This window comes from Geotrypetes seraphini, chromosome 7 (genome assembly GCF_902459505.1).
Source record: "Geotrypetes seraphini chromosome 7, aGeoSer1.1, whole genome shotgun sequence".
Taxonomy (NCBI): domain Eukaryota; kingdom Metazoa; phylum Chordata; class Amphibia; order Gymnophiona; family Dermophiidae; genus Geotrypetes; species Geotrypetes seraphini.
Window position 1 is genome coordinate 2,226,676 of NC_047090.1, and position 27,580 is coordinate 2,254,255.

Sequence of the window (27,580 nt, forward strand, 5' to 3'; positions counted from 1 at the left end):
AGTGCTAAACATTTCATGGCCCTTATCACAAAAGGAGGAGGAGGGGTACTCCCCTCTCCTGCTTTAAACAACTGACAGTTTAAACTTCACTAATACATTTGGACAGACAGAACTCATAAAAAACCCGGGATACTGCAGGACTTGGGAATCAGATGAAGGGAAGAATTTGGCAAGGTCTGAAGCAAGGACAGTGCTGAATAGAGAGGGGCTAATTTTAAAGCCCTGGGGTAGACGGGTCCAGGTTACTTAGGAGGTTTGTCCAGTGGAAGGGTTTTTCCATTGGAATGCAAAAATTGGCTGACTGGAAGAGGAACTGACAGCAAACGAATGCATAAAAACCTGACGAGTTATGTCCTCTTCCAGGGAGCCAGAGGGGGCCAGCCCACACCAAATATCAGCCATTCTAACTGGCACAGACAAATAAGGGTTGATTTGTTAAGTATAATCAAAGACAAATTCCTTTTTTAAAATTAGCTAACATATCAAGGGATCCCCACAGGTAGACAGACATCCCCCCATTGTGCAATGGAGGACAAAAACACTTCCCTGAATTCCTAGCCCCGCCCATCTCTGGACTAGGGAAACGCAGTACTAACAGGTCCACACTCGCTTCGTCCTCAAGGACGTCTCAGACACTCTCAAACACACAAAACACAACAGATTTCAGTTCAGTTACTCAACCAGAAAATAACAGTTCCTAGAATCCTTCCCCACAACTTTTCAGCGACAGATCACGTGGCTTACTAGGCAGGAGACGAGAGACAGGATAGGGATGATCAATCCCCACTTACCAGATAGTGGCCACTCCAGGTACAGATACAGATACAGATACAGATTCTTGTACTTTAAACTGAGACTAGATAAGTCAGTTGAAGCGGTCCAACGTCCTGAGGTCTGCCAACCCCCCAAAAGGAAGGCAGCCGGCTAAGCAGACATATCAGCCGTAGGACCAGAAACAAGTGACCAATCGAGTAACCAGTGGTCAAGAGACCTTCAAGTCCCTGTTCGGAAGCCAAATGAAAGGTCACTTGGACACACAAAGTCAGAGGCGTGAAGAAAGTATAAGTTTTATTCACAGCATGCATGCTGGACCCCTGAGCTCCAAGCTGGCTCAGAAGTGCCGAAACCAGGAAATTACAGAGATATTTATTCATTTTTCTGGCTATACAACTGAATTCTAGAAAAAGCTTTTCACGTGTTACTTTTCTTAACACTCATTGGTTCTAAGCTCACACTAGCAGGTCACTAGCAGGACACTTATCTAACTCTTACAATAAATGTACAGAAGGGCAGGGTACATCATGGCTCAAACTCTTATCTATTCAGCTTACAATGTGGTAAGGTAGGGACATACATTTTAGGCAGATGCAATCAATAGATTATACACTGTTTTCAGCTATGTAGGCCAGAGCAATATTTTAAACAACAGTTAACTATTTCATGACCCTACAGTAATTGTACATAAATCAAATAATCTAGATATTGCACAGCTCAGAATAAAACCTGATTTCAAAGTGAATTGCCTGCTGGTCAGCCTCATTGAAATATGCCAGGGGAAGTGGTTGGCCTCCCAGAGAAAGTAGTCCATCAACAGACTGGAGTAGGGTTACCATATGGCTCCAGAAAAAGGAGGACGGATTGAGACATCTGGATTTTACTTCCATTGCTTTCAAAGGAAATAAAACTCAGATGCCTCTGTCTGTCCTCCCTTTTTCTGGAGCCATATGGTAACCCTAGACTGGAGCTTCAGACCATTCAGTTGGCATTACAGAAGCAAAAGAAGATTCTGGAAGGAGAGGCTGTCTGAGTCTTCTTGAACAATGCTACAGTGGTGGTGTATGTCAATCACCAAGGAGGCATCTCGAGTATGCAACTGAGTCTGGAGGCCCACTTATTGTTCCAGTGAGCAGAAATAATACCTGCATGCCATTTCTGTGGCGCATGTAGCAGGAGTGGACAATGTCCGGGCCAATTACCACAGCAGGCAGACCTAGTCACTAAGGGGGAAATTCTAAAATAGGCACCCTAAACTTAGGTATCAGTAGGCACCCAGCTGGCACCTAAGTTAATTGAAAAACACCGTTAAAATAGCAAAAAATGGCAAGGTTTAAGCGCCTACTGATGCGTAAATAAAAGGCACCGAAATCGTGACTAGCTAGCTGCTTTAGGCTGTGGAATGCCAAAGTAGGTGTGGCCAATACTGGAAGTGGCGTTAGGCAGGCTAAAGCGGCTACCTAGTTGCGATTCACTCCAAGATAGGCGGCTGAAATATAGGCCCAGAAAACCCTGGCCTACATTTCAGCCATCTATCTATGCCACGGGATCCTAAAGCCAGCCAGCAGCTGCCATAAGCTGATCATAGCAGGGGAATTTATCCCGGATTAGCTGAGCCGGCAGGATTTTCCAGGCCTACATTTCAGCCACCTATCTTAGCTGAATCATGCGCGATTCTGTAATCAGTGCTGTCACATGACTTGACACACGATCGGTGGCTGCTGACATGGGTGCCAGTTACAGAATCCAGGGATAAGAGATCCTTTTACAAAGCCACACTAGTGATTCATGCATGGCAAATGTGATGAAGTCCATAGGAATTGAATGTGCTTTGCCGCATTTGCCGCCAATGCTCCCTCTAAGGATTGGCCAGGTGCGTGCAAATTTTTTCTCATGTGAGCAACAAGTTCTAAAATATTTTTTTTGTATGAGCAACATGTTCTACTCTGAAACAATTTTTACTGATGACAACAGAGTAACAATACCAAAAAAAAAACAATGTCAGCAGAGTACAAGCAAGTCCAACAATAAAATGTCTGCTATGCCAGCCATCAAGTAGTTTTATAAAGTAAAACATAAATCAACCCACCCCACAACCTTCCACCCTACATATAAATCCAAGAAACCTCTGTGCACCAAAATTCGGGGTTAGAAAGGGAATAGTGGTGTAGAGCAACATGTTCTAATAACCAACAATTTTCCAGATTTGCAAGTATTTTTGTGAGCGACCATGTAAAATCTTTGAGCTCAGCTTAGAGGGAACAGTTTGCCGCACGGGAATTGCTAGCACAGCTTTGTGAAAGAAGCCCTAAGTTTCACAAGTCAGCAAGAAAGAAGGACATTTTCCAGACCCTGCACTCAAGTAAAGCATAAGTAAAATTTTGTGCCCACAAACCTTTCAAAAGTGAACTTGCAAAGGGAAAGAACTAAACAAATTAGATGGAAGGCCCATGGGTCAAAGTATCCGTGGACCTTCAATTTATTCTCCAAGCTGAAAATTGCTGTTTTATACTAACAATTTGATAAAGCATGCTTATGTTCACCTTTTCATTTCTCGTGGTGAGGTGATCGCTAATATCCTTTGTTCCTCCTCTTCATCATCACTATCGTATAAATGAAATATCACACTTAAGTAATCTGTGTCCTGGAAAAGAAGTTAAATTATTGAGATTGTGTGGTGCTATATGCTCAGCATTTTGAAGAACAATTCTGAGTGTTGTACCTTGACTTGCACTACATACTCGTACTTATCTGTCTGTAATCCACTGTTTTAGAAGCCTATGTTAGGATCTTGACACTATTTTTGACTTTGCATTGCACTCTACTTCTATGGAACAATAATTATCCCAGGACAAGCAGGCAGCCTATTCTCAACATATGGGAGCCCAGATGCGGACAGCCTCGCAAGCAGACTTGCTTGTAGAAACGTAGAAGTTTCGAGTCAGCCGCACCACGCATGCGCGAGTGCCTTCCCGCCCAGCACAGGGCTAGTCTCCTCAGTTCTCAGTTTTCCACGGAGCCAAGAAGTCTATACTTTGACATTCTGCGTTGAACTTCATTCGCCTCGTGCCTTCTCTCATCGCGGTTTGTGTTCTTCTTAGTCACGAATCGCTGTGTTATTTTCTTTATTTTCCTTTTAATTTTTTTTTAAAAAGATTTATTTTAATTTTTTTCTTCATTGACTGACTGGCGGGCCAGACCACGTGGCCGCAGCCTGCAGGCTTCGACTTTGCAGCGGCTATCTTCCCTCCTATGTCCCGGCCAGTCACGGGCTTCAAGAAGTGTAGCCAGTGCCAGCGTGTGATTTCTCTCATGGACCCACACCACTAGTGCCTCAAGTGCCTTGGGCCTGACCATAATCCGAAGTCGTGCGAGCGCTGTGCTACTCTTCAACCTCGAGCCCTTAAATGTCGTCGAGTTTTAGTGGAACAACTCTTCAGCATGGACTCTTCGCTGACACCCTCGACCTAAGTGCTGCCTCGGTTCCATCTTCTAGCAAAGGTCCTCCTGCTTCCACGACTCCGACCTCGAGCCTCATCAGACCGTTCTCGTTTGGATCGTCTTTAACCTCGAGGACACCTGCTTTATCTTCCCCTGAGATCCCCTCAGGTCAGATACCTAAGCAGAAGGTTCCTGTGGTAGTCCTCATGTCTCCACTGCCACCTTGGAGCCTTTAGCCTCAGCAAGTGGTCTGGTTTCAGATGCAGATCCACCTTTGTAGGCTTCTCTCCAGACCATGTTGGAACAGCAATTTTCTCAGTTACTGAGCAAATATGGTTCTGCCTTGACGCTGCCTCCTGTAATCCAACCTGGGCAATCATCAGTCTCCCGCGAGGTCAAGTCCCTGCCTGTGCCTCGAGCTGAAGCTTTACACTCTATGCAAGGAGCAGAGTCTTTGCGATTGTCTGGTCTGGCATCTATACACTCTATGCAAGGAGTAGATTCTTTGTGAGTGTCTGACAGGAATCCTCACACTCCATACAAGGAGCAGAGTCTTTGGGAGTACTTCGAGATTCCACGATCCAGTCCACTGTATTTTGATCTACAGCTTCTAGCCCTATCCATTCATCAGCAGCTTTGCCTGTTTCCATACATAGGGCAAAGTCTCCTTGATCCTTGAGATCTGCTTCCAGGCACAACACTTGTTGCAGATTGAGGCTTTCATCGAGACATCCATCGAGGCGCAGATCTTCTTCTAAAGAGCAGCTTTCTTCGTCTAGGCCTCATTCCAGACCTTCCAGCTCTTCGAGGCCTCCAACTCCTCGCTCGAGGTCACCGTTTATGGACCCTGAGGAATCAGATGCTTCTATTGCCTCCTCCAAGTCTCCATATTCTTTGGATTGCCACTTCTCCAGCGAGGCTTCATCTTTGTTCTCGAGGTCATCGAGTTCCTCACGAGGCAGGGCCTTAGCAGATCAGCTGTCTTTCTTTTCCTTTCTTCGTCAGATGGCCGATGATCTGGAAATTCAGTTAGATGCTGGTTCTAATTACTCTAAGGAGTATCTCGAGGTCATGCATCTACCTCAACCTCCTGCAGAGTCACTTAAGCTTCCTCTTAACAAGCTTTTGTCTCAAACTTTCAAACATTGTCTGGAGACTCCTTATGCTATACCTGCTGTTCCAGGCAAATTGGACTCGAGGTATAGAACTCTGCATTTTAAAGAGTTTGAGAATTCACAATTATCTCATCAATCCCTCCTTGTGGAGTGTTCTTTGAAAAGAACCCATCCTTCCAGGGTCTATGCTACAGTTCCACCTGGAAGGGAGGGTAAGACCATGGACAAATTTGGACGCTGTCTATATCAAAATGCTATGATGTCCTCCAAAGCCCTCAATTACAATTTTTTCTTTGTTACTTATCTCAAGTTCCTTATTGACCTTCTCCCAGGTTTTCTCAAGAACCTGGATCAACATAGACATTTCGAGTTCTAAGAAGTCACTGCTTTCTCTGTAGCAATGTGCCGCTTGGCCTGGCTTCACACCATTGCCATGGATTCTAATCTTCATGACCAACTGGCTAACATTCCTTGTCAGGGCAATGACCTCTTTGATGAATTCATAGAGGCTGCCACTAAGAAGTTGTCTGAACATGAAAAATCTTTTGCTTCCATTGTCAGACCAAAGCCAAAGCCAGCTCCTGCAAAACCTTCATGCCCTACTCCAGTTTTCCAGAGGCATTATACTCCAAGGGCGGCTCCTTACACTCGAGCACCTCCCAAGAAACCGCAGCAACAGACGCAACAGAAACTTCAGCCTTCTGCTTCACCTAAGTGCTTCGCAGCCTTTTTGACTATCTCAAACAGATCATAACTTCTATCGTTCTGCCTCTGTCCTTCCTTCCCCCCCATAGGATCTGACCTCTGGATGCTGTCAGTAATCAGGAAAGGATACTATCTTCATTTCACTCAGGTTCCACCAGAGCTTCCTCCAAGAGAGTATCCTTCCAATCCATCCCAGACCGCCCTTTTTTTTCAGGAAGCTCAAGCTCTGCTTCATCTCTGTGCCATTGAGGAAGTTCCCTTGGAACAACAGAGCAGGAGGTTTTACTTCCGTTACTTCCTAGTTCCAAAGAAGACAGGCGATCTCAGGGCTCTCAACAAATTTTTAGTCAAAGAAAAATTTTGCTTGTTGTCCCTGGCGTCCCTTTACCCCTTCTAGATCAGAACAATTGGTTATGTTCTCTGGATCTCAAGGAGGCTTATACTCACATCCCCATTCATCCGACCTCCCGTCAGTACCTCAGATTTCGGGTGGGGAATCTGCATTATCAATACAGAGTGCTACCCTTTGGCCTGGCTTCATCTCCTAGAGTGTTCACCAAGTGCCTGATAGTGGTAACAGCAGCTCTAAGGAAGCATGGTCTCCAGGTATTTCCCTACCTAGACAACTGGCTCATCAAAGATTCAACATCTCAGGGAGCTATTGCAGCGACACAACGGACTACGTGGTTCCTACAAAGCTTGGGATTCAAAATCAACTTTCCCAAATCCCAACTTCAGCCCTCTCAGAATCTACAGTTCATCGGAGCTGTTCTGGACACTATCCAACTAAGAGCATTTCTTCCGCAACAACGTCTGTAGGCTCTTCTTCAATTCTGTTATGCAGTGTCTTCCCGCTCTTCAATCTCAGCGAGACACATGATGGTACTACTAGGCCACATGGCCTCCACAGTACACAAACTCCTTTTGCCAGACTTCACCTCAGAATTCCTCTGTGGACTCTGGCATCTCAGTGGATGCAGGCTTATGACCCACTCTCTCGACACATTACAGTGACTCCTTCGTTCAGACAGTCTCTCCGCTGGTGGATGCTCTCTTCCAATCTCTCCAGAGGCTTGCTGTTTCAAATGCTCCCTCATCAGAAGATCCTCACAACAGATTCCTCGACCTACGCTTGGGGGCTCATCTCGATGGTCTCCGTACTCGAGGCCACTGGACCAGTACGGATCGTCAGTGTCACTTCAATCTGTTGGACCTCAGAGCGATCTTCAATGCTTTCAAAGCTTTTCAACATCTTTTTCATGACCATGTAGTCCTCATTTGGACAGACAACCAAGTCGCCATGTACTATATCAAAAACAGGGGGGATGGGATCTCCCTCCCTTTGTCAAGAAGCTCTAAAGATTTGGGACTGGGAAATCCTCCACAACACCTTCCTGAAAGCTGTCTACATCCAAGGGGTGAAGAACTGTCTGGCGGACAAATTGAGTCATCTTCTGCAACCTCACGAATGGACACTCCATTCCTTGCCTCTTCATCACATTTTTTCGCAGTGGGGAACATCTCAGATAGATCTCTTTGCATCTTCCCACAACCACAAACTGCCTCAGTTCTGCTCCAGGATATATTCTCCTCATTGCCTCGAGGCAGATGCTTTTCTACTGGAATGGACAAATCTTTTTCTGTATACATTCCCTCCATTCCCTCCGATTCTCAAGACTTTTGTCAAGTTGAAGAACGATCATGCCACCATGATTCTGATAGTTCCTCGGTGGCCAAGACAAACTTGGTACTCCCTTATACTTCAACTCAGCAGCAGAGAACCACACCCTCTACCAGGTTTTCCATCTCTGCTTATACTTCATCCCAACCTGCAGTCTCTACACCTGACAGCTTGGTACCTCTCAACATAACTCCTCTTCAGTTTTCTCAACCTGTAAGAGACATTTTAGAGGCTTCTAGAAAGCCTGCCACTAGACAATGCTACCACCAAAAATGGACTAGTTTTTCTACGTGGTGCATCTCTCATGATAAGGAGCCTCAAGATTCCTCCTTATCTTCTATTCTAAATTATCTTTTGCACTTATCCACCTCTGGCCTCAGTCTACATCGATCCTAGCCCATCTCAGTGCAATTGCTGCTTTCCATCAGCCTATTGAAGGGAAACCCTTCTCTGCTCATCCGGTGGTTTCCGGATTTATGAAAGGACTTTTCAACGTTAAACCTCCTCTCAAACCACCTCCAGTGGTTTGGGATCTCAATGTTGTTCTTGCTCAATTGATGAAGCCTCCATTTGAACCAATGTCTATGGCTCATCTTACGTATCTTACTTGGAAACTGGTTTTTCTCATTGCCCTCACATCTGCTCAAAGAGTCAGTGAGCTGCAAGCATTAGTTGCTGATCCACCTTTCACAGTCTTCCACATTAAGGTGGTCATTCGTACTCATCCTAAATTCTTACCTAAAGTGGTTTCAGAATTTCATCTCAATCAATCTATTGTACTTCCAGTGTTTTTTCCAAGACCTCATTCTCATTCTCGAGAATCAACTCTTCATACCGTGGACTGTAAGCAGGCTTTGGCCTTCTATTTGGAACGCACCAAACCACACAGAACTGCTCTTCAACTTTTTGTCTCCTTCAATCCAAACAAGTTGGGACATCCAATCTCTAAGCGTACCATCTCCAATTGGATGGCTGCTTGTATCTCTTTTTGCTATGCCCAGGCTGGACATCTACAAAGTCGAGACACAGCCCAAAAAGTCAGAGCAATGGCAGCTTCAGTAGCTTTCCTCAGATCCTCTCCTATTGAGGAAATTTGCAAAGCTGCTACCTGGTCCTCGGTTCATACTTTCACCTCTCACTATTGTCTGGATTTTTCTCCAGACGGGATGGCCTTTTTGGCCAGAGAGTATTTCAAAATTTATTCTCCTAAGTTGCCAACACTCCCACCATCCCATTCTGGTTAGCTTGGAGGTCACCCATATGTTGAGAACAGGCTGCCTACTTGTCATGGGATAAAGCACAGTTACTTACTGTAACAGTTGTTATCCAAGGACAGCAGGCAGCTATTCTCACAACCCACCCACCTCCCCTGGTTGGCTTCTCTGCTAGCTATCTGAACTGAGGAGACTCGCCCTGTGCTGGGCAGGAAGGCACTCGTACATGCGCGGTGCGGCAGATTCAAAACTACTATGTTTCTGCAAATAAGTCTGCTTACTAGGCTGACCGCTAGGCTTCATGGATGACGTCACCCATATGTTGAGAAGAGCTGCCTGCTGTCCCTGGATAACAACAGTTTCGGTAAGTAACTGTGCTTTACTGCTGACTATAACCTGCCTCTAACTTCACTTAGTAAGGATTTGGCAGTATAAAAGATCACATTTAACATATAGGACTACTTGTGCATAAGGGACCATATTCTATATATGTCACCTAAAAAATTAGCACCAAAAAGGACAGTGTTTAGCATAATTCTATAAAACACCTCCAAAGTTATGCACAGTTTATAGACTCACGCTTAGTGCCTGTACATGTGACTAATATTTAGGTGCACCCTTTTAGGCCAATAAAAAACAGGTCTAAATACCTCTAAAAACCAGGTCTAAATGCGTCTAGGTTGTGTGTGGATCAGGCGTATTCTATAACAATGTGTCTAACTTTTAGGAATGCACACAATCAACCTATCTTCCTCCCTTGGCCACACCATTTTTGAGATCTATCCGCTAGAATTTAAGAGCATCATTTTACAGAACATGTATTTGTATTTCATCAGTTTTTATGCTTTTAAATATTTACACTTAAGCTACTGTATGTTATAATATGAACCCCTGATGCAGTTCCCCTCACCTCTGGTGTAACTTTTCAAATGCAGGCAAGTCCTTGGTCCTGCAGTGCCACTTATATTCAAAAGGTGGTCTGTGACCTTTCCCTTTGATTTGGTCTATGCCTTCTGACACACATTCCTGTTTTCAGAAAGGTGGGCTGGGTCAGACGGAAATGCCCGGTGCAGGCCGAAGGTAGTTTTTGAGTACAGCAGGCCACTAGTGCTGCAGGGTCCTGAGAAAGAGCCACAGTCAGGTCCAGGAGAGATGTTGGACTGTGCTGTGGGGGGGGGGGGAGGGGGAGAGGGGGGAACTGAGGTAGAACCATGGTCAGGGAAGGGAGGGAGAGATGCTTGATCATGAAGAGGAGGAGAGAGGGAATTGAGAGAGAACCACAAGCAGTGTCAAGAAAGGAGGGGAAGATGTTGGACTGTGAACAGGGAGGGGAAGGAGAAATAGGGAATGATACCAAACTGAGGGAGAAGAGAGAGAGAGTGAGATGTTGGGCTCAGAGAAAAGGAGGGGAGAGAGTGAGGCATAATGGATCTGAGATGGAGAGGGTTGAGGAAAGGAAGGAAAAGAGAGAAGTGTTGGACTCAGAGAGGGGTTGGGAGAGAGGGAAGACAGAAAGATAATGGAACAAGGGGGGGGGGGGAAAGAGAGAGACAGAGAGATTGTTGGACCTGGAGCAGGGAAAAAGGAAGATATTGAGCTTTAACATAGAGAAATGCATATTGAGCTTTAATATAGAGAAATGCAAGGTCATGCATGTAGGGAAAAAGAACCTGATGTTCAGCTACAAAATGGGGGGATCACTGCTAGGGGTAACTAACCTTGAAAGAGACCTGGGGGTGATGGTAGACACAACATTGAAGGCGTCGGCACAATGTGCGATGGCCTCAAGGAAAGCAAACCAAATGTTGGGTATCATTAAGAAGGGTTCACGGCCAGGACGAAGGAAGTCATCATGCCACTGTATCGTGCAATGGTGCGCCCGCATCTGGAGTACTGTGTCCAGTACTGGTCGCCATACCTCAAGAAGGACATGGCAGTACTTGAGGGAGTCCAGAGAAGAGCGACTAAACTGATAAAGGGTATGGAAAACTTCTCATATGCTGACAGGTTGAAAAAGCTGGGGCTATTCTCCCTGGAAAAGCGAAGACTTAGAGGAGACATGATAGAAACCTTCAAAATCCTGAAGGGCATAGAAAAGTTAGACAGAGACAGATTCTTCAGACTGTGGGGAACCACAAGTACAAGGGGGCAGTCGGAGAAATTAAAAGGGGGCAGGTTTAGAACAAACGCTAGGCAGTTCTTTTTTACCCAGAGGGTGGTGGACACATGGAACACGCTTCTGGAGGCCGTGATAGGCCAGAGCACATTACAGGGCTTCAAAGAAGGTTTGGATAGGTTCCTAGAGGATAAGGGGATTGAGGGGTACAGATAGGAGTTGAGGTAGGTTATAGGAATAGTCAGGGACCACTGCACAGGTGATAGGCCTGAAGGGCCGCCGCAGGTGCGGACCGCTGGGTGGGATGGACCTCTGGTCTGACCCAGCGGAGGCAAATTCTTATGTTCTTTAATAAGTGGCATAGCCATGGGGGGGTGGGGGGGATGTCTTAAAGACATGAGGCCTCCAATTTGGGCTCAAGACCCCTCCAAAGCATTCTGTTCAATGGCTGGTAAGGTAGCTGAAGCACCACCACCTGAAGAAATTTGCTGCCTGAGTTGCCCCCTTTCTCCTCATATTGCTTCAGGAGTGAGAAAGTCAGCAGTATGCCTCCAGCCACTGATGCTTGCACGCTCCAAACATGCTCTGTAAATGTATGAACTGAGCATGCTTGTGGACTTCCTCACTCCTGAGGCAATACAAGGAAAAAGAATGTGATTAGAGAATGACACGGTGGCAGTTACCTGTAGCTAGCTGCGGGTAACCCGCCGAAACCGAGGGGGGGGGGGAAGTGCTCACTGCGGGCACGGGGACAAGGCCATCCACCACCCCGTGGAACAGTGAATGGCCTTGTCCTTGCAGTTAAGGGAGGGAAGGCGCGCAGTCACTGATCGCGCACGGCCCCCTCCCTACCTACCTATGGCCAAATCTGTCTCTCTCCCTCCCTCCCACTTACCTTTGCGGCACTTTAGTAAAGAAACTTACTGAAGCCAGCAAAGCCTGCCTGCCTAAAGTCGCATGTGTGTGGGCGGAAGCTTCTCCTCTGACGCAACTTCATTAAACCAGCCGATAAGGAACACAAAAAACTAAAGCCTCGTCAATGGAGGCGTTAGCGACTAGTGCGGCAGGCAGTTGAATGCGCAGTATTCCACGCGTTAACCGCCTACCGCAGCTTGATAAAAGGAGCCCCTAGTTCCATCTTTGTTGCCAACTCCAATAGTTAATACTTTGACCCCTCTGAGCCATCGCAAATGTGGTAGATGTACTGTCTGCAGACATTGTTTAGAGATCTCAGAATCTGTACATCCTAAGACTAGTAATGTTTTCCCCCTAGACATAATTCAGATTGCAATACTGCTCAGGTGATCCATGTGATTTTATGTCCCTGCAACCTGTAGGAAAAACAAAATGGTTAGTCAAGACCCGCCTGATTGAACATCATAGTTGCATAATTCGAAATATACAGACAGCACCATTCGTGGAACATTGGGTTAAGGAAGGGCATATCATAGAGGACATTAAGTTTTTTGTACTTAAAGTTATTAACAGCAGTAGCAGAGGAGGTGATTTGAATAATATACTTTGCAAGGAGGAACAAAAATGTATTTTTCAATTTGATACAGTAATCCCTCATGGACTTAATTTAGAACTTGATTTTCATCTGTTTCTTTAAGGCTTCCCCCCTTTTTCTTTTTTTTCTCTCTAGCTTTTCCTTTTCTTTTGTTTTCATCCCCCTTTTTCCCGTTGTCCATATAATGTTTGTTCAGTATGTTCTATGAGGTTTTGTTTTACTTTCCTGTTTGGTTTGCTTTTCCCTTTTTTTCATCAACAAGCTTTATGTGCACTGTTCTACTTGTTCTTCATGTGGACCTAGTAGTCCCGCCTTCTTGTCAATCAGTTCTTATACATTAAGGGATCCTTTTACGAAGCCGCGTTAGCAGTTTAACGCACATAATAGCGCACGCTAATTTGCCGGCCTTGCTAGTCGCTACCGCCTCCTCTTGAGCAGGCAGTATTTTTTCAGCTAGCGCGGGGTTTAGCGTGCACTAAAAAAGGAGCCCTATATGTTATCAGTTCTCAACTAAGTTTAATTTATAACTTATATAATTGTTTTGGATATCTCTAGCATTTTTTCTTTTATTTCAGAAGTGTTTCTTCCTTTTTTTGTGGTTTTACTTATTTTTCTCTGGGTATTTAAATGCTTTCAGCAATGGCAGCTTCCTTTTTGAAATTGCTTCCATAGCTTTTCAGTGATTTTGGTTACTCTGGCATGTTAGTTGAACACGTTTCATGGTTTATTTGATTTTACTCAGTTTCTGTGCTTTTTCAATATGGCTTGAGGTGCATTTCTTTCTTTATACACTTGTTCAACATTTCTTGCCCCTGTTTCTGACACTGCTACTTGCAGATTTTTCTGCCATGCAGTTGTATCAGTATCCTTTTAACTGTGCAATACAGCAGGCTCTTTCATATAGTTCTACATATTTTCCTTTTGGGTTGGTGTTCTGTTTTTTTTCAATAGTTTTTGTTGGTGTCACTTTTAGTATTTTGCATTTTCCCTACAGCTATGCTGACGGGACAGTTTCCTTCTTTGTTGTCCTCTGTTCTTTTGGCTTATTTTCCTTTGGTATGGTTTTTCTTCCCTCTTCCTCCCTTTCTTTTTTCTTTCTCTCTCTTTTTTCCTTCTTTTCTCTTGGCCCCCTTTTTTTCTCCTTACCTGTTGCTTTTCATATCTCTCTTTATACTCACCTTCCTCTTTCTTCAGTTCATGCATGAAATGTTACACTCGAGATTCTCTGTATTAACATTCTATAAAGTTGCTATTTTGTTACAAAGTTATGTAGTGATATACTTGAGATTTTCTGCATTAACATCCTGTATGGTTGCTATCTTGTTACAAAACTTGTTCTTTCAATCAAATAACTTTTGAAGTTTTTCACGCAGCTACATGTTTTGCGCTCTTTTATTGTCTTATGTAAATATTATGTTATGCTGTAGTTTTTAGAGTTTTTCTCCTGATGAAATATGGTATTTTGATGGTCCTATTTCCATATTTTTACTACACAGCTTTGGCTTTATCCCAGACCTATCATCTGTGAACATATACGCCACAGGTTTGGTTCCATTTTTAGGTATTTGCATAAACATTATCATATGTTTTGTTTGTCACATATATATATCTTTGATATATGTATCAATCATTATATTTATATGTACAGTAGAACCTCGGTTTGCGAGTAATGCTGCAAGACAAGCAAAAAACACTCAGCAAACTTTTGTCTCGCAAACCGAGCACTGCCCCGATAAATGAGCTCTCAGCAATGGTGGCCCAGGGGTGGGTACCTGCCTGTGGGTGCTGCAGCGCTTTCAGCGTGGTGGCTTCCTTCCTTCGGGTCCCCGTGCAGCTGCCCTCCTGCTTTGGCTGATGCCTCTGCCGTCCACCAGCGCCTCCCGGCTTCTTATTCAAGCCGGCCCCCATCCTGCAGAAGCATGCGCAGGAACTCTCAGCTCCCGAGTCAAGCCGGTGCCGCCCTGACAACACGTTCACCACGTACAAGCGCTGGTGGACGGCAGAGGCATCAGCTGAAGCGGGAGGGCAGCTGCACGGGGACCAGAAGGAAGGAAGCCACCACACTGAAAGCGCTGCAGCACCCACAGGCAGGTACCCACCCCTGGGCCACCATTGCTGAGAGCTCATTTATCGGGGCAGATTACGTTTAATTGGAAAAATTGGAATAGATTAAATTACAGTTTTTGGTGGAATTCACTGTGTCATATGTATAAGATGGAAAGAATGTTAGTGTTGCAGAAAGGAAATTTTAATAAATTTCAAGAGGTTTGGAGACCATTAATAGAATATTGTAATAAATGAATAATCATTTTTCCCAAGCTGATATAATAGTACAGGGAAGGGGGTTGGGAGGAAGTTTAATTATAAATTGATGGGTTGGATTAATAAAGAACAATATATATATATGTAATCACATGTGTAAGAATAGGGTTGGGAGGGTGGGATTTATTTTTATTTTTAATTGTGAAATTAGTAAGAATAGATACTCAAGTGATATTGTATAAGTTTAACTGTTAATATTTGTTGCACTTGTTAGATGAAAAAATGAATAAAGAATATTTTAAAAAAAGACTTGTTCATGCACTCATTTTCTCAGTGGTCAGTTCTGGATGTGAAAGCTGGACACTACGGAAACAAGACAGAAAGAAGATTGACTCATTTGAGCTTTAAGGTATGCCATGGACCGCCAGAAAAACCAACAAATCAATTCTGGAAGAGATCAAACCGGCGATGTCACTCAAAGCCCAAATGATGAAGTTATGACTATTATTTTGGTCATACCATCAGAAGAGAGAGATCACTGGAGAAGGACATCATGTTTGGGAAGATCAATTTTAACAGGGGTCGCTAAACAGCAAATTACTCAGAACTGGAAGGATTACACTAAATTGAATTACACTTTTTGGTGGAATTCAATTTGTCATATATATAAAATGGAAAAAGTATTGGCATTACAACAAGGTTATATTAAAAAATTTAATAAAATATGGGGACCATTGACAAATTATTCTATTGATCAGATATAATAACACATGTATAGAACATATAGAAGGGGTAGGGAGGGAAAACTATTGTAATATTAATATGATATAAAATTCTGATAAAGGGTTTATTTAATTCACATTGTAAGAACATTTAATAATAATTTCAAGTGTTTTTTCATAATTGAATGTATTACATGTATTTCACTTGATGTAAGAATTTAAAAAAAGAATAAAAAATATAAAAAAAAAAAAAAGATTTCTTTTTAGATCTGCAATTTATCAATTTGCTATGACTTGAGCATGAGTCGATGGCACCTAAGAACAACGTCTACCATGCTATGTCTACTACACAATGTTTACCATCCCATGTCTACCATGCTAGGTTCTATCATATTACGTGTCATACTACGTATACTCCAATGTAATATGATTGCCCAATGTTGTTTTATGATGCTGTCAATACAATATATGCCATAAATCATGCAGCAGCATTTATTAAACTTTAGAATGCATAATCTATAACTAGATAAACTGTTGTCTAATTCTATGGTCTTCAGTTCCAGCCAACCACCAGCCAAACTATTTGGAGGTTTGTTTTGTTTTTTATGCTTTGTTCCTCATCAGACCTTGGTTTTATTTAAAGTGCTTTGTGCAGTTCATTAGTGTTAATATTCAAAAAATTAATTTATCCTTTTTTTTTTTTAATTCTATACAAGTTCGAAATTCAAATACTTAGCTTTAGCTATTTCTTCATTCTTTATGTATTTGTTTTTTGTTTTTTTAAATTCTTTATTCATTTTACATCTTACAAGTGTATCATAAAATAACATTTAAACTTAAACAATATCACTTGATTCTCTATCAATTTAACTTAAATCATAATATTTAAACCCTCCCTCCCAATCCTACCAATTCATATGTAGTACATATATCATATAATATATTATATATTCTGTCCTATTAATCCAAGCATTTAACATCAAATCAGAAATCCCACCCCCCCCCATACTTTGCAATTATACCTATTAGGGAAAAATGATAGTCCAATAACTACTCATTACAATATTCTGTTAATGGCCTCCAAACCTTTATGTATTTGAACCTCGGGTGGGACCTTGGGGTCCAACAAGTTTCGCCCGAAGGCTTTTTCAAGAATGAGTCCCCCCTTTTGTTTTGCTCTGCAACATCCCAGTATTTAATCTTCTATACAAAGAAGATTAAATACTGGGATGTTGCGGAGCAAAACAAAAGGATTAAATACAAAGAAGGATTAAAAACAAAAGGATTAAAAACAAAGCATTTAGCGCATCAGGCCACAGTAGAAACCTCTACCACAGCTTAGTAAAAGGGGGAAGGGGACTTAGATTGTGAGCCCACTAGGGACAGAGAAAGTAGAGAATGACACAAGGAAAAACATCTGTCCCCATCACCGGACCACCGTCCCCTTCACCACCCCGTCCCCGCCATCCCCTTCACCACCCCGTCCCCGCCGTCCCCTTCACCACCCATTCCCCGAACCCGCTGTCCCCTTCACCACCCCATTCCCGTCCCTGCTTTCCCCTTCACCGCCCTGTCCTCACAGCATCCACCCATCCCTCACGCCACCTCACCGCCCTTCAGCGGCCCGAGAATCTCCCTCCCTCCCCCTTACCTTCATGGTGTAAAGAAACTTAAGGGAGGGAAGTTGCGTGGTCACCGATCATGTGCGCAGCCCCTTCCCTCCCTCTCTACCTCCAGCCAAATCTATCTCCCTCCCTCCCCCTTACCTTCGTGGCGCTTTAGAAAAAAACTGATGCCAGCGAAGCCTGCCTATGCCGCCCTGCAGTCGCATATGTGTGGGCAGAAGCTTCTCCTCTGACAATTATCATTTTATAAACACAAATAAAACAGAGCAAGGTTCAACAAAACCCATCTCCCCTCCCTTTCACAAATATTCCCTTCACTATTGTGAAAACTTAACAAACCAAATTACTACAGAATGTGACAGGGATCTGGCTAGTCCTAACAAAGCCCAGGGAAAAGCCCAGGGAAAAGCTCAGGGAAGCATTAATAATGTTCCAGGGACTAAGGAGAAGAAATATCCTGAGGATAGGGAAAATCCTGAGCACAAGGTTAAGAGAGAGCCTGTCCCTTTAAAAGCTCACAGAGCTCAGGCTGGAACGGGAAGGACAGGGCTCTTTAAGGAATTAGCTAAAGCTGCTGTGAGGGGGCGTGGTTATGTGCCGAGGCTCCCTTTTTCTGAAGTTCCCTCGTCAGTGGGAGAAGAGGGACAGCTGGGACTGGAAGCTCAGGGGAAGCTGAGAAGGAACCCAGCTAAAGTAGCTAACTTTTGGCCAGCCTTGGAAAGTTCTCACCCGGATAGGGAAATGCAAAACCTTGAAACCCAATCTGAAGTTTGTGACATGGACTGGTTAGAGAATAATGCTATGTCTTCTGAGGAAGAACACCCTATGGAATGGGAATAGGTTTAGGAAAGCCTGAGTGTCCCCTTTTTCCTTGGTGAAAGGGTTTTTGTTTCTTCCTTTTTGAGTTTTATGTTTTGTGAAGGATTTTGTATCCATGTTTCAAGCTGGGCTGGAAGCTGCTGAATTTACTTTTGTGTTAGAGGAGTGGAACAGTGGCCACACCTGTGGGAGCACAAGTCCCTCTGCTCCTAGTAAAAGGGAACTGCCACTCAAATCTACCCGAAGCCTAATTAGTGCCTAGAACCAGGTAGCCTAACTATTAGCAAGGCAGGTACGGTTCTAGCACTGCTTGGGGAAATAACACCTAACATGAACTGTATTTTATGTTCTTAATTTGTGAACTTGAATTGGCCAGCACTGAGGGTGCAGTGAAAAGAACTGGCACATGAGAGAAAGAAAGCAGAACAAGAGAAAATTGGAATGTTTTTGGGTTTTTACTTTGAATGCCAAATTTTGACCTTTTTTGTTTGAAACTTTCCTTGTGGATAAATAAAAGTAATATATTTGGACAAAACCCGGCCAGTGTGGTGTGCAGTTTATGGGAGGCACCAGGCCGCTGTAGTCCACCACGGTTACGCTCGCGCCAAGACTGGGATTCTGGGAAGTTACTAGGCCTCGCCAGGATCCCGGTCCCACAAGTGGTATCAGAGGGGATTATACTGCCTCCAGGTGGACACAGAAAATTTTTTTTTTTTTGGTTTTGGCTTTCTTTTCTCTCCTGCTACTCTGCTGAGGACCGATCAGTCTGTTGGGACCTAACGACTATTGGCTAAGAGGATTTATGTTCCTGAGGAAACAACGCTTGGGGCGGAGTCGGTGGAGAATCACAACGTGGGAACAACAGCGGTCTGCAGTGTGATTGAGCGAGGGTGCGGATCCAGGAGACGGAGGAAACAACAAGATTGTGGTTTTGGGACGCCCTGAGATCCCAAAGGCGTAGACTCTTCAGTCCCTGAGGTAAGAGGTACCTAGGGGGGGAAACTGAAGAGGATTCCTAAAGGAAAGTGGTCTCCCAGCTTAGCTAGGGAGGGAGAATCTCTGATTTAAGGAGCCGCACTTGGTGTTTCCTGTCCTTTGTTTATTTCAGGATGGATGTCAAGCAGTTGGCGGCGGTGATGGATGCCGGGAGACAACAGTTGACCGAGGACCTGCGTGCGGTGATTCGTGCGAACCAGGAAATATGGAGAGCTACCCAGGAGACGGCACAACACCGTCATGAGGAACTTGTGAAAGTACTTTCAACACAGTTAAGAACTTCTAGTCTGGGACCTGCGGGTGGACAGACACCTATGGACACAAGTATGCCAGGTGCTGGGGTTCAGAGTTTGGTGGGACCTCAACCTTTACAATTTCTAACGCTATGTAAAATGGAGTCCGCAAGATGCGGCTGATGACTTTCTTAATACTTTTGAGCGTTGTTGCTACGGCAGCTGGATGGCCAGAGAGCCAATGGGCCGTAAGATTAGCACCTTGTCTGGCAGGGAAAGCTTTGTCAGCATACCAAACTTTAAATCCTGAATATGTTACCAATTATAACCAAGTTAGGACCCATATTTTGGAAACTTTAGGTCTCACGAAGGAATATTACCGTCAGCAATTCCGGGGTTCCCATATGTTGGAAGGGGAGCGCCCTAAAACATTACTGCAGCGCCTGCAACGCATGCTGGAGAGGTGGCTACAGTCTTGTTTAACTGACGTTAAGGCATTATTTGGTGAGATCCTAAAGGAGCAATTTATTGAGGCACTACCAGAGATGGTTCGTGGCTGGGTCAAGAAGCTGGGAGGAGATGAGTTGGCACAGGTGGTGGAAGCCACAGAACACTTTATGGATGCCACGGCTTCCTACCCTGTTACTGAAAGTGGGGCTAAAACCTCAAAGGGTGCTTATATGGAGAATGAGATCAGACGAATAGCAGCTCCCGGTATAGTGCCTAAAACCTTGCCTAATAAGCGAGGGGGGCCTAAGAGGGAGGTGGTATGCTATAGGTGTGGAAAAGGGGGACACTTACAAAGAGAGTGTAGAGTGCGGAAAGAATTTAGTTCCCAAACAACTTGGGGTACTGGGCGGAGGAATCAATATCTCCTTAAAGTGACTCTGGAGGGACACCCGGTATGGGCTCTGTTAGATTCAGGAGCAGACCAGACCCTGATATCAAGCACCTATTGGCAAAAGATACGGGGAAATAAAAATCCCTATCAAAGTCAGACAACGGCGACTATTATGTGTGTTCATGGGATTACGAAATCTTGCCCGCAGCAGTGGCTCACAGTTGAATTTGAAGGCAGAAGGCACTCTCTGCTAGTGGCGGTAATTAAAGATGCGCCTTTTACGCTACTGTTGGGCAGAGACTGGCCGGATCTCTCTAGGGGACTTGGAATAGGGGGTAAAAAGATAGCAAGACCCCAGAGGAGAGAAAGACCTGACCCACAGGCAATTATGGGGGTTAGAACAATCCACCAACGTTATAAACAGCAAGCACGAAGGGAGAACAAACACCCTGTTTTGCGGTATGCGCGTATGTCTGCCCGGGCCAGAGCACCTACACAAGCTTATGAGGGCGCAGCGGGATATGATGTGTATGCCGTTCAGAAGGAAGTGATTCCTCCTGGAGGTAGAAGCTTAGTACAAACCGATCTCCAAGTGTCACCTCCACCAGGGACGTATTTACGGGGTTGCCCCGCGATCGGGCTTAGCGCTCCGTCATGCGATCCATGTAGGGCGGGAGTTATCGATCCTGATTATAGGGGTAATCTCTCAGTCCTGTTATTTAATTTTGGCACTGAACCCTTTTCTATACAGACGGGGGACAAGGTAGCTCAGTTAGTATGTGAGCGATTATGTAAACCCCGTTTGCAAGAATGGCCTCATTTATCCCCAACACTTCGGGGTGAAAACGGATTTGGCTCTTCGGGTATGCAGGGGGGTGCACCCGAAGAAGTAAGGAAGGAGGGGGAAGGGGGTTCCCTGGGAGAGGTTGAAGCTAGGCAGCTAGGACCATTACAGGAACAAGTACGTGTACTACAGAAAGAAATAGAACAATTTTCCCAGTGGAGGAAGGAGCATGAGGCTGGGGAACAGGAAGAAGACAGGGATAGAGCCCAGGAGTATCCTTCTTCTGACCCAGGGAGTCAGCAGGCCTTAAAGTTACTGAAGGAGGGTACTGAGGAATGCCAGAGGAACTTGGTTCAATTACAGGAAGCATCTCAGGTCCTGCGAGAACAGGTTCAGGCCCTAAAAGAACAATTCACAGAGAAATCAGGAGCCTGTCCCCAAGCAGATATGTTAGCGCAACAGGTAGCGTCCTTACAAAAGGATATGGAGCGAAAGGGGGGGCAGGTGGCTGAAGTGTGCCAACGGTGGACCATGGAACAGGAGACTAGGGATCAACAGATACCCGGCTGAGGGAAATCCAGGCTGGCCTAGAGAAAATCCAAACGGGAGGTGGGGGCTCTAGCTCACAGGGTGGAGACTCTAGAGAAAATGAAAATAGGGGAATTAAAAGATTCTCTTGGGGCTCTGGACAGAGAGGATTGAGGAGCTAGAACACCCAGAGGAGTTAGGAGAAGGGGGTTTTGCTGGAAAGTTCGGAGTACCCTATTCTCAATTGGCCTGATTGATTTTCAAACAGGGCCACCGATTTCCATGACCAATAGGGTAGAAGAAAAAAGAAGGGTCCCACCGCAATATACTAGGCTCACGCGATGGTATTTAGCTCTACAAGGATACCGATTCCAGGTGGTTCACAGGCCAGGGAAGCTGCATACCAATGTAGACACTCTGTCGCGTCTGTCGGAACTATTCGTCACAGAATCCTTCTCTTACCCGGGGTAGATTTTGAGGGTGGGGGAATGTGACAGGGGATCTGGCTAGTCCTAACAAAGCCCAGGGAAAAGCTCAGGGAAGCATTAATAATGTTCCAGGGACTAAGGAGAAGAAATATCCTGAGTATAGGGAAAATCCTGAGCACAAGGTTAAGAGAGAGCCTGTCCCTTTAAAAGCTCACAGAGCTCAGGCTGGAACGGGAAGGACAGGGCTCTTTAAGGAATTAGCTAAAGCTGCTGTGAGGGGGCGTGGTTATGTGCCGAGGCTCCCTTTTTCTGAAGTTCCCTCGTCAGTGGGAGAAGAGGGGACAGCTGGGACTGGAAGCTCAGGGGAAGCCTGAGAAGGAACCCAGCTAAAGTAGCTAACTTTTGGCCAGCCTTGGAAAGTTCTCACCCGGATAGGGAAATGCAAAACCTTGAACCCAATCTGAGGTTTGTGACATGGACTGGTTAGAGAATAATGCTATGTCTTCTGAGGAAGAACACCCTATGGAATGGGAATAGGTTTAGGAAAGCCTGAGTGTCCCCTTTTTCCTTGGTGAAAGGGTTTTTGTTTCTTCCATTTTTGAGTTTTTGTTTTGTGAAGGATTTTGTATCCATGTTTCAAGCTGGGCTGGAAGCTGCTGAATTTACTTTTGTGTTAGAGGAGTGGAACAGTGGCCCACACCTGTGGGAGCACAAGTCCCTCTGCTCCTAGTAAAAGGGAACTGCCACTCAAATCTACCCGAAGCCTAATTAGTGCCTAGAAACCAGGTAGCCTAACTATTAGCAAGGCAGGTACGGTTCTTAGCACTGCTTGGGGAAATAACACCTAACCTGAACTGTATTTTATGTTCTTAATTATGTGAACTTGAATTGGCCAGCACTGAGGGTGCAGTGAAAAGAACTGGCACATGAGAGAAAGAAAGCAGAACAAGAGAAAATTGGAATGTTTTTGGGTTTTTACTTTGAATGCCAAATTTTGACCCTTTTTTGTTTGAAACTTTCCTTGTGGATAAATAAAAGTACTATATTTGGGACAAAACCCGGCCAGTGTGGTGTGCAGTTTATGGGAGGCACCAGGCCGCTGTAGTCCACCACGGTTACGCTCGCGCCAAGTCTGGGATTCTGGGAAGTTACTAGGCCTCGCCAGGATCCCGGTCCCACAAGAATGATACATAGAAAAATCAAGCTAACAGAATACTTTAGTCCTGCTGGCATACTAGCAATGGTGTGACACCCGGGGCCCATCATTTTTTTGGCACCCCCCCCCCCCCATCTGTACGAAAAACATGATTTTTAGTAACAAGTCACATGTTCACACATGAGTACCTAGGAAAAGGCAGCATTTTTACATTTCTGCAGTGAAAAGTACAATCAGCAATACACCCACTGTAAAAACTAAACAAGCCAGACTAGTACAGATCAATCCTGCAGTCAATCCTAACAGAAAACCATGTCTTTCGAACACACAGAACACAGGATAAACACCTTCACCTAGTATGGAATGTCATCACAAACTTACCTCTCCCCCTTTTACAAAACTGTAGTGTGGATTTTAGCCACGGTGGTAACAGCTCTGACGCTCATAGAATTCTGAGCATCAGAGTTGCTACCACCACGGCTGGCGCAAAAAAACGCTCCACAGTTTTGTAAAAGGGGGGATAAAATAGAAATACATAGACAAAGGTTAAATTGAACCAGCAAGAAGCTAGACTCTGCATACAATGCAATACCACAGAAACAGTGACACATGTCTCCTAAAGCAATAAATAAATAAATAATTTTTGTTCTACCTTTGTCTTCTCTGGTTTCTGCTTTCCTCATCTTCTTGTTACTCTCTTCCTTCCATCCACTGTCTGCCATCTCTTTGCCCCTATATGGCATCTTCTTTCCTTCTATGTCCCTTCCAGAAACTGTATGCCTCCCCCTTCCATCTCTCCTTTCACTCCCATTGGTCCAGTATCTGTCTCCTCTCCTTCCCCCCTGCTCTGGCATCTCTCTCTCTGCTCCCTTCCTCCTGTTTCTTCCCTGGTCTTCCTTCTCAATTTATTTCTCTGCCTCATGTCCTAAATTCTTTTTTGCTATTTAGTCCTCAATTTCCCTCTTTCACTGTGTCTACTTATAGCTTGCCACCTCTTTTCCTCACCCCTTCCAGTAACTAACTCTATCCTCTTCCCTCAATCCTGCATGTGACCTTTTTTCCTTTCTCCACCCCACTTCCTTCCAGCATCTGCTCCCCCTTTCCCTCACACTTCCATTCAGCAGCTGTCCTTCCTTTCCCCACACTTCCATTCAGTGTCTGTTTCTCTCTCTCTACTCCTTCCATCTACTGTTCACCCTCTATCTCGCCCCTTCCATTCACTGCCCTGTGCTCTTTCTATCCAGTGTGCACCCTCTCTCTCTCTCTTCCATATGGCATCTTCCCTCTTTCTATGCTCCTTCCATAAACTCTATCTATCCCATGCCCCTTCTCTCCTTTGTACATGATTGATTTCAACTCTGTCACCTCTCCATTTTTCTCTCTGTCACCACCCCCCTCCCCTATGCTCTGGCATCTCTCTCTTCTCCTTTCTTTCCTTCCCACCTCACAGTCTGGCATCTTCCCTTCCCTGATTCTCGGCATCTCTCTCCTTTCCTTTTCTTCCATCTCTCCCTCCCCCTCCAATGCTCTGACATCTCCTCCTTCCTTTCCCCCTTCCTTTTCCCTTGATCTGGCATACCTTCCTCCTTCCCTCCAAGCCCTGGCATCTCCTTTCATTCCCTCCAGTTGGGTACAGCAACACTCTCCACAATTCTCTCCCCCTCTGCTCCCTTTCCTCCTTCTGTCACCCAAGGCCTGGTGTCCTGAACTTCATCAGGCCGCAGCAGCATTCACAATTCACTGCTGTTGCCCGCTTCAGGCCTTCCTCTCTGTCGGGTCCTGTCTTCATGAAAACAGGAAGTAGGCAGGACCGGGCAGAGAGGAAGGCCTGAAGCCGGCAACAGCAGCAAATTGTAAAAGCTGTTGCTGCCCGAAGAAGGTAATGGCGCCAGGCCTTGGAGCATCGAGGCAGACTGCTTCTCCCCACTCCCAGCCAAACCCCCGCTGACCCTCCTATCTCTATCCCCCCCAAAGTGAACCTTTCCGACCCTCCCAGCGAGAGTAACAAACCTCCTTCCAGTAGCGTCGGCTGCTTCGTGGCTTTCTCCTGCCGGTGAAGCGTCACTGATGACGTCATCAGTGACGCAGCAGAGGGAGGAGAAAGCCGCACTCTACTGGAGGGAGGTTTGCTGCTCTCACTGGGAGGGTGGGAGCACGATAGGGACCGGGCCGGCTGTGCACCCTCCCTAAGGCTGCACCCGGGGCGGACCGTCCCCCCCTTGGTATGCCACTGCTTTAGTCACACATGGCAAGAATAATGTTAGGGGAGTACAACTAGGGCAACTACCCTCTGGTCAGAGTAAGAGCCCTAAGCCAGCTGGAAGCTAAAGAAGTACAGCCTGGGCTTTGCTGTCCCCAGTTATGTCTAATACCAGCTCTAGCAGGATACATATTTCAAATCTGAAATATTCTAATCACAAAAATATAAAATTTATTTTTTTTCTTTTTGTTGTCTGGTAATTTTATTCTTCAAATCACATTGGTCTCAGGCTTTGGTTTTAGGTTCCTTCTGTCTTCATCGTGGCATGGCTGGCTCCTGAAGGTAAAATAGACGCAAGAGGAGCTGGGGAGAAGATGCCTAGTCCTGACATGGGTGCAATTTTTTTTTAACCACAGGAGTAAGATCTTTTCACCGCTCCCACAGGGCGGTACAAGGTCTTGTCTCCATTCTCGCGGGGCAGTGAAAGGTTCTTGTCTCCATTCCTGTGGTAAACCAGTTGCAAATGTCTCCATTCTTGCGGATTTACTGCGGTGACCCGTGGTTTACGTGGTAAACGATCCCCGTGTCATTTTCTAAGAGAAAATACCTGCACATAATGTGTACAGTGCTGCATACATCTAGTAGCACTATAGAAATGATTAATAGGACATGGTTTTTAAATGCTTTTTTCATCTATAGATAATAGCCTGTTTTAAAAGGGCTTTTTAAAAATGGCCCCTATATCTAACCAAAATCCTACTAAATAAAGTCTAGCAAGAAAAAATAAGATACCTACTTGTTTAGACATATATTTTAAATAATCATCGAGACTCATTTTATTCATCCACCAGAGCGGCCATGAAGAAAGCTGATTTTGTTGCATTTGACGTGTACTAACGTGTTCTTGCACAAGTAGGTTATTCAAACTAATACAAATAAAATGAAAGGGAAAAAATGAATGTCCATGGTATTCATAAAGAAATGCAGTGACTAAGTGATACATTTTAATGTCCTCTGACCAGATTCTCCACATTATCATATTATGGATACATCAGTAAGAAGAAGAATACAATTTATGGGCCCAATTCAGCCATATGCATGAGTTCTGAAAGTGGCTGGATGCCTGCAGAAATCCACACTATGGTATTTTTTTCTCATGCTTATAAAAAGTGATTTAACTTGGGTTTTCTAACAGATACCTTGATTTCAACAAAAATATTAGCATAGAAAAAAATGACTAATAAAGACCCACAAATTCTCAAATGTTTTTATCTGGTCATCAATACATAAAGAAACCTGAAAAGTTCAAAAAAGCAATTCTATAACTAGGCACATATAGGTGCACATCCATTTAAGCATATAAGTGTAGAAGGCACATTTAAATGATATAGCACAATTGCAAAAGGGGCATACATGTGGGCAAAGCATGGGCAGGTTCCCATTTATGCACGTAACTAACAGAATATTAAAAGTGCACACCCTTTCCACATTTAGATGCCCACAATTATGCCAGGTAAATAGCTGGTGTATATTGTGGGTGCACCAATGCCAGGTTTACACTAGTATTCAATAATTAAGTTTAGGCACCCAGATGCTATTATAGATTAGGTTCTCATTGAATTGGCATCAGGGCACTTAAATAGGAGCACTGGCTTGTAGAACTGCTCCCTAAATGTGCATAGAGGGGCATAATCAAAAATGTGCCTAAGTCTGAGGTTGGAGGTTTTGTGCAAAACGTCCACAAACCCAGAAGGAAAAATGTCCATTATCAAAGCTGCCAAACGTTCTATCTTTTATTTTTGAAAATGAGCAAAATATGAATTTTGGTCCTTAGGACATTTACCTTTTTTGCCCATTTTCAAAAATAAAAACATCCACACAAAAAACGTTCAAAAACAAGTTTTGTAGTCGCACCCACTAACTATCTTGTCTGATTGCGGCAGATGGAATTCCCATCAACTGAGCCAGGTTTCAGGGGATTCCTGGTGGCTCAACTGATGGGGATTCCCCCTGCCAGGATCATCTGAGCCACGGAGCTCTATACCCCTTCCCTGACATCCTCGATATACCCCTGATATTCCGTACCTCCCCCCTCACATCCCGACATCCACCACATACCCACTCTCATCCTGACATCCCTCTGATATCCTGACAGTTGAAGATGCATTGGGAGGGGCCGAAGGCTCTGACTGGCTCAAAATTGACATTTTGAGCCAAACAGAGCCTTCGGCCCTTCCCAATACATCTTCGGATGCAGTGGGAGGGGCCAAAGGTCCTGATTGGCTAAAAATCACCATCAATGTATTCCAAGATGCAATGGGAGGGGCGAAGCCCCATCACTGCAAGCATGCGGCCCTGTAGGCAGGAGGGCTTGAGCTTCCCTCCTTCCGTTTGCTCTTCCAAAGGTAGGGGGTTCTAGGGACATGGGAG

General features: G+C 44.7%; 1 protein-coding gene across 4 annotated transcripts in view; it reads right to left on the bottom strand.

The window, feature by feature from the left end:
- Positions 1–27,580, bottom strand: part of CCDC87 (coiled-coil domain containing 87) — a 220,106-nt gene that overhangs the window by 32,226 nt on the left and 160,300 nt on the right. For all 4 annotated transcript variants that reach the window (XM_033951406.1, XM_033951405.1, XM_033951408.1 and 1 more), the window contains 2 exons: positions 25,947–26,076; positions 3,318–3,418 (listed from right to left, as the gene is read on the bottom strand). In XM_033951406.1, the coding sequence (XP_033807297.1) occupies positions 3,318–3,418; positions 25,947–26,076 (231 nt within the window). The remainder of the gene's footprint in view (positions 1–3,317; positions 3,419–25,946; positions 26,077–27,580) is intronic.